Source organism: Nelumbo nucifera, chromosome 4, assembly GCF_055504915.1.
Source record: "Nelumbo nucifera cultivar China Antique chromosome 4, China Antique-T2T, whole genome shotgun sequence".
Taxonomy (NCBI): Eukaryota; Viridiplantae; Streptophyta; class Magnoliopsida; order Proteales; family Nelumbonaceae; genus Nelumbo; species Nelumbo nucifera.
Window position 1 is genome coordinate 21,845,218 of NC_142652.1, and position 11,177 is coordinate 21,856,394.

The window sequence follows — 11,177 nt, forward strand, 5'->3', positions numbered from 1 at the left end:
TCACTCCTCGAAAAGGAAAAAGCTTCCTTCTTTACGAAAAAAGGGTTTCTTGTTTGTTTTTTATTTTTTTTTTTAATTTTTCATGAGGTGGTTTTAGGTTTTGCTCTTTCTGAAACTTTTTTGTCATTTAATTTTAGAAGTTTTAGAAAGGAAAAAGCTTTGCTTCTTTCTGAAAATTTTTTTATCTCGAGAGAGGGCCCACCCCATTACGATTAGGTTTTAGGTCATTTTCGATCATCTCATTTGTGGATGATTCTTAAACATGTACCACGAGTGCGGCACAAACAGACAAAACGGTGCATTGAAAGGCTGAAAAATGGCCCAGTAAACCCACCTACCAAGCTTATTGAAAATCTATAAAAAGAATTTCATTGAAGATCCTTCCCGACCTAGTACTTAGTTTAATGCGTTCTCTCTCTTCAGCTTCAGCCCTCTCCTTTTCTAACTTCACTGTTCCGAGGTACCCCATTCTTAAGCTCTCCTGATTCTTCCTCAATTTATTGATTTCTGGTCTTAATTTTATTCTAAAGTATGAATTACTGTATGTATTACTGCTGCCACTTGAAAATACTGATGCTTTTCTTTATCCAATTTGATTGCAAAATTGTTCTTGCTGACCCCTTTTGCTGAAAACATGGATTGAATTAGTGATATTTGGTTTGACGAAACATGACTTCGAAAAAGTTGTAGATTTGAGGGAATTGATATATGAAAATTGAAATCCAAATATAGTGTCAACTCTTGATTTCTGACTTGATTCTCTGTTTGGTGCAAATTGGTCTACAGGACACAGATATAGCTTTAGTGTTTTGTTTGGGCTATGTTATATAACACCAAATTAAGAATTTAATTACTCTGACTGGTTTGATTCCTTGCCTTGCAAGGTTTCGTATTGTAGAAGTATTGAAGTTTATGATAATATTCTGTAAAACTTGCAGATACACAAGATTCATGGCTCAATTAGAAGATAACAACGCCGGGAAGAAACTCATTCAAATTGATGTCAGTTCAGACACTGTCTGCCCATGGTGTTTTGTTGGCAAAAGAAATCTGGATAAAGCTATAACTTCATCAAAGGATAAATTTGATTTTGAGGTTCACTTCCTTGTTATTATTTTTCTTTTTCTTTTTTTCCTGAATTGTTTATTTTTTCACCACATGTTAGATTTACTGCTAGTTCAAATTTTCAGATTAGATGGCATCCATTTTTCCTTAATCCTTCTGCCCCAAAAGAAGGAGTTAACAAGGCAGAATTTTACAGAAGCAAGTTTGGATCTCGGGCTGAACAAATTAAAGCTCGGATGACGGAGGTTTTTCTCATTTATCAAATCACTTAATATAGAGTGTTTGTTTCCTTTGTTTTGTTTAGTTAGTAAAAGCATTTTGAAAGCTTTAATTCTTGCAGGTATTTCGGGATCATGGCCTTGATTATGACATGTCTGGGCTTACGTAAGCATGAAATGTGGCTTAATCGTAGATACCAGTATGTAGGAGAAAGATGACCTTTACCAGAGTTTCAACTAACCATGATTCAATAATTCAGGGGGAATACTTTGGACAGTCACAGGCTCATAGCATTTGCCAGACACCAGGGTCCTGATAAGCAGCGTGCTCTTGTGGAGGAATTGGGTTTGGGCTACTTCACACAGGGAAAGTATATAGGAGATCGGTATGTGTGTATTGTTCTGTTGGTATAAACTTGGTGTACTTCTATCTTTTTTTTTTTTCTGATAAATAGTGTTCGTACTTCTATCTTTTTGTTGGTATAAACTTGGTGTACTTCTATCTTTTTTTTGATAAACAGTGTTTGTACTTCTATCTTTTTGTTGGTATAAACTTTGGTGTACTTCTATCTATGAACGGATGTTTGCCTTATAATGTGAACTACATATATACAATTATAGATATCCCAACAGCATTAGCTACCTATATTAATGTTTATAGTTGGGTTTTGAAGGGTAATCATATCTAACATGTAACATCTAAGAAGCTATTTGATAATGGCTGAAGTGTCTGAAATTAATGACTTGTTACTTTAATTTTTAGTGAATAAGTTATTAAATAGGAGGCAAGTTCCTTAATGGATGAAACACCTTGACATACCATTAAGCCATTATTGAGCAATCCTCCTACTTAATGACTTACTCACTAAAAGACAAAACAATAAAATGTTAAATTCAGCTAATTCAGCTGTTATCAAATGGCCCCTAGTGCCTGTGATTCAAATGATTATGATTTACAAGAAACCCTGTTAGAATGTTTCATTGCTTAAGTTTTACTTTCACTTGCTCAGGACGGTTATGAGACAAAGTTAGGGGAAAAAAATCTTCCATACTTTTTTTCTTTAAAAAAATAATGGTTTTGAATTATTGGTTCTTCAAAGATTAGCTACATTTGCCATCTTATGCTTGAATTGGAATTTATTTACTATAATTCACTAGTAACGAGTCAGGAAGGGTGGTTATTTGTTCCCTTCTCCTAAACTAACTCTATGCAACTAAGGTTGTTACAGGGTTGGGGATCCATTTCTCCTCCTTGGGATCATAAAAAGGTTATCATGTAATTTGTGGGTGACTTTGATCTTTTCTGTTTGGAGCTGTGTTGATATGATAAATAGAAAAGAACCTTCATCTCTGAACAACCTTGTGCTCTATAAGCAATTAGCTTCTTGTAGTTTTGATAATGAATACCCCAGAAGGATCATCAGTGCTTGAGTGCTTCTGCTTAATGTGAAAACATTCAGGCATCATTTTATTTATGGTTGATTATGATCTTTTCTGATTCTGAGCTATGATAAATAGTAAAAACCTTCATCTCTGAACAATTGTGTGCCCTATAAACCACTCGTTCTTATAATTTTGATGATGAGTACTCCAGAAGGGTCCTTGGTGCTTCTGCTTATATGTGAGAACATCCAGGTTAAAGGGGAATGCTTAATCATTCCATAAAATGGTCAATATATAAGATTGCCAAGTTTCTTTTAAGAGCCAATAACAGACAAGAAAAATACATGGGTAGCCTGAGGAATAGGCTTAGGCCAGAATAGAACATATCTCAGTCCTAATTTGAAACTCATAGAAGAGAGGATGCTCATGCTTTCAAATCGTTGTAATGGGGTAGACTTGGCAAGGACTATCCAGTCTAGGATTTTGAACAAGCTTTATGACTTTCAAATATCCCCATAAATGATCATTGAATCTACCCTCATTATGCTAGAAAGCAATTACCTGGAATTAGTGCCAAAACAGTCTACATCCTGATAGATCACGATAGGTCTAGATGTTGAACTATCTAGCTTGATTGCATTTGCAGCTAATTCAGCTTGATCCTTTCATGATGCTTCATCAAAACTTCTGTGGTGAATTGGTAATGACATTACATTGACCAAAAGGAGACACCATATTGCTTAACTGCTTTCCTGGCTGAAACAGTGAAGCCATACCATAGTTTCTTCATTATAGAAATGATTAGCAGAGGATATGATATCAGTACCACTTGCAGCATTTCCCTCAAATATAGCAGCATTTCTAGCTTTTCACTTGATGACAGCACCACCAGGGAAAAGATTAATTTCCTCTATCGGTTTCATATGGGGCTCATCCAATATTTACTTGATCTCCTTAACAAGCATCTTGTTATCTTGAACAGCGTATCTTAGGTGAGTAGCTAACAAATAAGTCCTGCTGCATCATCTTGCCACAGAATCCTGAAAATATGGTTAGGTCCAATCAGTTAAATTCTTGACTTGAGAGATCACCTTGCAAGTGATTGGTATCAGCACCTCTTTCTGTGTGCAACATGTACAAAAAGATCAGAAACATGGATTCCTAGAACTGAGAGGTGTTAATATTTGAATGCTGTTATTTTATGAAATATTTCTATTTTAATATTTGAAATTTGAATGCAGGGAATTCCTTGTAGAATGTGCTAGAAAGGCTGGAGTAGAGGGAGCAGCAGAGTTCCTTGAAGATCCAAACAATGGACTCAAAGAGGTCTTTATTTCTTTTTCTTTGTTCCTTTAAGATGTCCTTTTTTCCCCTTACCTTCAAGTTCTATGTTCTCTACGTATTTCAATTGAACTTGCCATTAATAATTTCCTGAAGGTTTACGAAGAGCTGGAGCAGTATTCTGCAAACATTACTGGCGTCCCATACTTTGTGGTGAGTACTGTTTTTTTGTCATAACACTTCACACCTGGGGACACTATTTTCCTTTATTGAGTGGAAGATTTGTTTGACAGATAAATGGGAAACACAAGCTGGATGGAGCCCAATCGCCTGAGGTCTTCCTGAAAGCTTTTCAAGTAGCTGCTGACAATAGCTAGCTTATGGTTTCTATTCTTTTAATTCTGTATTAGAGAAGAAACTTGCTTGCCTATTCCGAAGACCTATTCTGAAGATAAAATGGCTTGTTGGTGTACCATTCTACTTACCTACATTGTCAAAAACTTTGAACCTTATCAGATGTGTTGGTACTAAATTCATGGTATATAGGGGATTGGCTTTGCTAGCCGGAATAAATGTACGACTGACCCATAAATGGATTATCCTGATAAATTAATTTGTTTTCATCCAAATGTATCATGCATGCAGCAAACCAACCCAACAAAGCCTTATCCCAACTAGTCTATACATGGTTGGCTATAGAAATCATAATCATATTTTGACATATTCCACTCTTTCAAGGGTCGTATCCTCTTCAAAATATATTATACTATTTTATAACTCATTAGGCATGATCATTGGGGTCAGTCTGATCAGATAGAACTCTTTCTAGTGCTCTATTGGAGTCATGGTTTCAGAAAGATCAACCCTAAGGGGGCGTTCTACAAAGTGAATCGTTTTTCTTGTTGTTGATTCCAAAAACAAATCAAAACCATCGAAAACAAAAACAAATTCTTAACTGTGTTTGTTTTTCTATTTTCAAAGCTGAAACCAAAATCATGTTCCCGAATCTGTGTTTCAAAAACATGTTTTCATCTGATTATTCAACTTCATGTTTCATAAATCATCTAATTTTTATACTAAAAATTTTATTTTTGTTTTAAAAACTAATATTTTGTTGATTTTAAAAGCATGTATTAATTTTTAAAATAAAATCAACTTGTTTTTCTTTTTGAAAACAAAAACAGATTTCAAAAGCTTTTCGTTTATGCGGATGTGTCATGCACACCACATCACCAATTAAATGGAATCGGCAAAGATATCACATTTAACAGTCTTGTTTCTTTTTTTTTTTTGCAATGATTAGTTTTGGGATTCACCCTGGTGACATGGCACATTAAAGTTTGAAAAATCTGATTACTTTTCTGAGATGTCATATAATTGTCATTATAAATATATTATATGGTAAATCTTTTAAACTATTTGTTTGCAAAATTGACTAACTCTATCCTTACTGTTTATATATTGTCTTAAAGTACCCTTAAGTTTTTTGACAGTTGACGTGCCGGTAAACACTAACAGAGAAAATGAAATATCGAATTTGTCCTTCATTATTCATCAAATTTTCAAAGTAAAACCCATTTAATGAAAAACCCTTGGTTTCCAATTTTTTCCAAAAGCAAATATGGCAACGACAGATCAAAAGAGAGAGAGACTTGCAACAACGTGGACGGGATGAGAGAGAGATAGACAGAGGTAAGAGAGAAGAGGGGCACAGAGGTTGTCGAGCTCAAAAATGAGAGAGCCTTGCCGACCACCCTCTAAGCTGTAATGCTGCGGTTCTATATCTGGTGCCTAGTTGGAAATGCTGCTGCCAACTTTTCATTACTACTTGGTAACAAAATTGACTTTTCCATTTCTTGGGCTAGGATGCGAGCATGAATGAGTTGTTCTGTTGATTGATGAAAAGTTAAAAATCTCTTTCGAGAAGTTGCCAAGAAAGGATACTTTAGGAATTTTAAAAAATATATCAATCACGTGACATCACATGTGAATGGAGTGTGACGGAAAGTTAACGATAAGGAAGGTTTTAGACAATTGTTAGAAAACTTAAGAGATTTACCCTATATTATAATATTAAGTTAAATCACTTTAAATGCCCAATCAGCCTACATCCCGATTTTTTTTTGTGTTTTTTCAATAAAACAGGTGAAATGAATCACTTGTGAACCGGGCCCACTTGTGAAACGCTCTAGTGCCAAACACCATGCAAGGTTCAAAATATCGCAACGTATTGGCCGATATGTATCGCTCCGACAAGAACCCGATACACAGATCATAGATCCTTTGTTCTGTTTCTTTTCATACGTTTCGGCTGATACAGGCCGATACCGGGCTGTTTCGGATCTGTATCGGGCCTGAAACAATTTGATACAGTTCGATACATTTGATTTCGGTTTATCATTAATTTCGTTAATATTTAATACCAAATCTCTCATTAATGTCGTTAGTCTTGTATTAAGTCTAATTTCTCTTTCATTAATTAGTCAATTATTCTAAAGCAATTTTAAATTTGTTCACCAATGAGCCACACATGTTTGCTATGATCATATGTATTTTTAATTTTAAGTAAATTTTCACTTTTCTTAATGTGTGACAAGTGTTTATTAATAAATGCTAGAATTAATTACTAAAATTTATATACTAATAAATATTAAAATTAATTATATTGGTTTTTTTTTTTGAAAATTGACATTCACATTTTAGTTATTTTATTTTATTTTTACATTTTAGTTACTTTATATAAACCATTAAATTATGATTTTTTACATTTAAATGACTTATTGCCAATCATATAAAATTTGTAAATATTGTTAGTGATATATTTTTTAGGATTAATTTGAATTTTCTACTATATTTATATGTATCTTGATTTTTCGTCCATACGTATCTAAAACGTATCTCGATATATCTCTTAAAATTGTCTTTCCGGTACACCTTATGTTTTCAATACTTTGAACCTTGACACCATGTAAGAAATACAATTATCTTGGCTATCTCCACCTCCAATTTTCATAAGTGTCTTATTAATTATGGTAGTGTTTAGAGCCAATGCCGTTTCCTGATAGTTGTTTTTTGAGAAAGCGGTGCTGCATTGGCATGCCATTTTTATAAAAAACATTTTTTATTATTTGGTGCCATTGCTATTGCTGCTACATAGGCAATTTTCAATGCCATGTCAGCATACTATTGCTAGCAATGGTAAAAAACGAGAAAACACAAAAAAAGGGGTTTTCTCATGCCACACCTTTCCTGATTTCTGAGGTGTGGTCTGAGAAAACGTTTTTCAGAAAAATGGATAACTAAACGTTTTCGACTATGATACTGGAAAAACTCCTACTCAATCAACCACCGATGGGACACAGATAAAAAACCCGGGGGTAGAGATACCTACCCACACTTAGGAGTGGATTGACTAGAGAGTTGTTCAAATACACAAAGAACGCATATTCACAAAATTGACGTTGAGCAAATAAGTCAGAAAATAGAGCTAATTTTTACCTGAGCATGAGATGGTTGGTAGGGGTGTCAATGGTATCCCAAAAATCGAAACCGATTTCGAATACGAGATTTGATGTAATCAAATCGAATTCGGATGATCCGAATAATATAAATGGTCGAATTTGAATATTCATTTTCTACCGATTAGTCAATCAAATCGAATTCGAATGCAAGTTCATTCGATTCGATAAATATTCAAATTCGATTATATTATAAATAAATATAGTATTATATAATATATTTTTACCATATCCGCTTTTAATGATTTCTGACATATCTCTTACAAAATTTAGAAAACTTGATTATAAATATAGTATTATATAATATAATTTTATCATATCCGCTTTTATTGCATTCTAACTCTTACAAAATACAAAAAATTGGATTACCATCTGAGTGAGTGACAAGATCACTCAGTTTTGCTTTTCTTTTACCAATAGCGGTGAGGCATGAAGGTGCTCGTTCATTCCCCTCCATCTCTGCAACTCTGTCTCTGCTATACTTTTATCATCTCCCCCATCTCTGCGACTCCATCTCATTTGCCCCGGTTCTCCGTCATTCCCCTCCGTCTCCCCATGGTATGAAGGTGAAAGTTCACATGACGCATCCAGAGTCCGGACTTTAGTAGCTGGAAGCATTATTGTAGAAAAATTAGTCGAATTTTGATTTTCAAGTTTTTTGTTGCATCTTCCCAAGGTGGCAGTTCACATCAGCAGATTTCTTCTGTTCAGACGCTTGGCCAGCTTTAAACCCATTAGAGTAGAAGCACCAGCTTCAGAGACCAAAGCCGATCTAGGTTGAGAGCCAGCAACGACCCCTCTCTCCACTAATCGTCTCCTTTCCATGCATCACCCTCTATGGTGTATAAATACAACCCATATATGTAAAAATAAAAACAAATATACTTGGGTTTTATTTCATCATTCAACACTAAGAAGAATTAATTTTCCTAGTTCATTTTGTGCCTTCTCATTTCATGGCTACTACCAAGTAACTGCTAATAATGACCATTTCCGATTCACTGAAGCCTTTACTACGACAACTTCCTAGGGAGACATGGTGGGATGAGTTCGATCGATCTCTACCAATGGAAAGGCTTCTGGTACGTTCCCCGACACCTGGAAGCTGCGCCGCAGTGGCCGCTCGGTCGCACTTCGGAGCAGGAGATGACGATGTGATCGTAGCTTCTATGAAAACAGGCACCACCTGGCTCGAAGCCCTTGTGACGTGCATCTGCATCATGATGACTCACCAATGCTGCCATGATCAAATTAAGCAGCAGTGGTAATACGGTAATACCACCCTTGCTGCTGTCGATCACGATAATGTCGTTAATTAAGGATGTTGATGACCCTCTGATTACAAGGTATCCTAGAGCCTACATACAAACCTTAGAAATCCATGTTTACAATGAAACCCCCAACTCCTTGTCTTTCTGCTACACCATCTCCTAGACTCTTTCATACCCACATGCCTTACAGAGTTCTGCCTGAGTCCATCAAGAACTCCCAGTGCAAGATAGCATATATCACGAGGAACCCCAAAGACACACTTATTGTGTCCCTGTGGCACTTCAAGAACAAAGTCAGGACACATGAACACGGGCCATTTCCATTTTCCAATGACTGAAGCATTTGAGAGCTTCTTCAATGGAGTCCATGCTTTTGGTCCATTCTTTGATCATGTTTTAGAATATTGGAAGGAGAGCATGGAGAGACCTTACAAGATACTCTTTTTGAAGTATGAATAGCTTAAAAGAGACCCAAGGGGACAAGTGAAGAGGTTAGTTTCATTTCTTGGGAAACCTTTTGCTAAGGAGGAGGAAGTTGATAAATTGTTGTGGATGTGTAGCTTATTAGACAGGCTTAAAAACATGGAGATGAGCAAAAATGGTGAAGACCCTTGGCTTTGAGTCCCCAACAGTTGTTTCTTCAGGCTTGGTGAAATAGGAGATTGGAAGAATCACTTCACCCCAGAGATGGGAATAGAGACTTGATCAAATTACTCGCATTAATTAAATTAGAGGGATCTGGCCTTTGTCTCTAAATATATATATATTGGGGGGAGGGGGGGGGTATTATCTATGTACTGAATATTGTTTTCGGGGTCTTCACTTTTTCTTCATTCTTTTTGGTTAACACATTTATTAACTTTTTTTCGGGGGTCTTCGTAAACGGGGCAAAATGAGATGCAAGCATTATATCTGTTTTTTGTTAATTACAATATTAAGCACGTTGGATGAGTACTTGATCCGGACTGATTTTTGTATTGGAGCAGAAAGTAGGACCAGGTCATTGGGATGGATGAATATATCAAAAGAGGGTGGAAAAGGATGGATGGACCACCATTGTTGGTGAATTTGTCGTGGGCCGGGCCAGTTGGATTTTTAAGTAGTTCGAGCCTATAAAAAAATATGGACTGTAAGTAAAAGACAAGTTGAAGTTTTTTTTTTTTTTGACAGCTTTAAACGTTTCAACTCATGAATATCAAAGTGAATATGAATATAATCTCTAACTTTTTGTTTTTTGACAGCAATAAAATTTTGGTGTTTTTATTCTCATAATTTTTTATGAATTTGTACAGTTGGCAACAGTGTCGGTGGGAGAATCCATCACATTTCAAGGGGGTGTTGTAGCATATGTAGGGGTTTTAAAACAATACATTTAGAAAATCAATAAAAACTTGTGAGGGGGGATGGGTCCTAAATTTCCCAAAAATATTATTTGTCCTATTGTGAGTAATGATATTTTGAACCTTCTTATTATGTGGAAAAGTTTGAATAATAGAAGGGAGAAATCTTAGCCTCTTCATGTTTCATGGGAGCTCGCAGAGGCAAGTTCATAGGAAATGAATAGTGTTTTTACACGCTAGAATTTGATTTTAATTTTTCAATTTTGAACAAATTCATTTTTGGGAAATAGTGGGGGAAAATTGACTAGCAAGAAACTGGTTCCCATTAACCAACTGTCCTATATTGAGCTCAATTCTACTGACAGAAACATATTATTGGCCACATTCACCCAGCCAAGCCCACTTTGGGAAAATTAGTTGTACTTGGCCAGTAATGTGTTGTGGCCAGCGGATCCAAACTCTTCCTGTAATCAAGATTTACATATGAAAAAACAAAAGGTACAAACAAACAAAACAACAGGAAAACAAGAAAAACAGAGAAAACAAAAAACTATAGGAACTAATCAACAACTACAGGGGCTTCCAAAGTGAAGAATAAACACCATCTACCATAAACTTCATATTATCCAGAAAAGGATCCAGCCAGGCTGGAGGGCTTCTCCATTCAGCAGCGACGCCTAATTTACCTCTTCTCGTGAGTTCATGCGCTACCCCATTTACGCTTCTACTTATGAAGCCAGTACTGAAAGAAATACCAATATTAACTAGCACATGAGAGTCTGGTTCAATTCTGATGGATGATAAACCTAGGGATTGAGCAGATTTGCAGCAAAAAAAAATATAGTTGTAAGTTCAGCATATTCCACAGAGACATATTTACATACACCACATTTAGCCATCAAAAAAGAACCAATACTGTTCGCTATCCAGAAACCCAAACCACTCAACCCATTACTATTAAAACTGCCATTAGTCCTTGCAAAACAAAAGCTAGAATTCTGCTGAGGAGATGATCTGATGCTTTCTTCAATTGCTTTATCATGCAAAGAATCTATTAATTCTTGACGGGAAGCTTTCCGCACTTCCCTCATCGTCCTGCCT

General features: G+C 35.7%; 1 protein-coding gene and 1 pseudogene across 1 annotated transcript; both read left to right on the top strand.

Moving 5' to 3' along the window:
* The first annotated feature begins 300 nt into the window (after nt 1–300).
* LOC104597878 (Thioredoxin superfamily protein) lies at nt 301–4,570 on the top strand. The gene is made up of 8 exons (XM_010259642.3): nt 301–460; nt 939–1,095; nt 1,191–1,310; nt 1,406–1,449; nt 1,544–1,669; nt 3,908–3,992; nt 4,104–4,160; nt 4,241–4,570. Exons 1-8 carry the CDS (start codon nt 405–407, stop codon nt 4,322–4,324), a joined length of 729 nt encoding a protein of 242 aa, XP_010257944.1. The 5' UTR covers nt 301–404; the 3' UTR covers nt 4,325–4,570.
* A 1,144-nt stretch (nt 4,571–5,714) lies between these two features.
* LOC104598166 (cytosolic sulfotransferase 1-like) lies at nt 5,715–9,441 on the top strand (annotated as a pseudogene).
* Nucleotides 9,442–11,177: the final 1,736 nt, after the last annotated feature.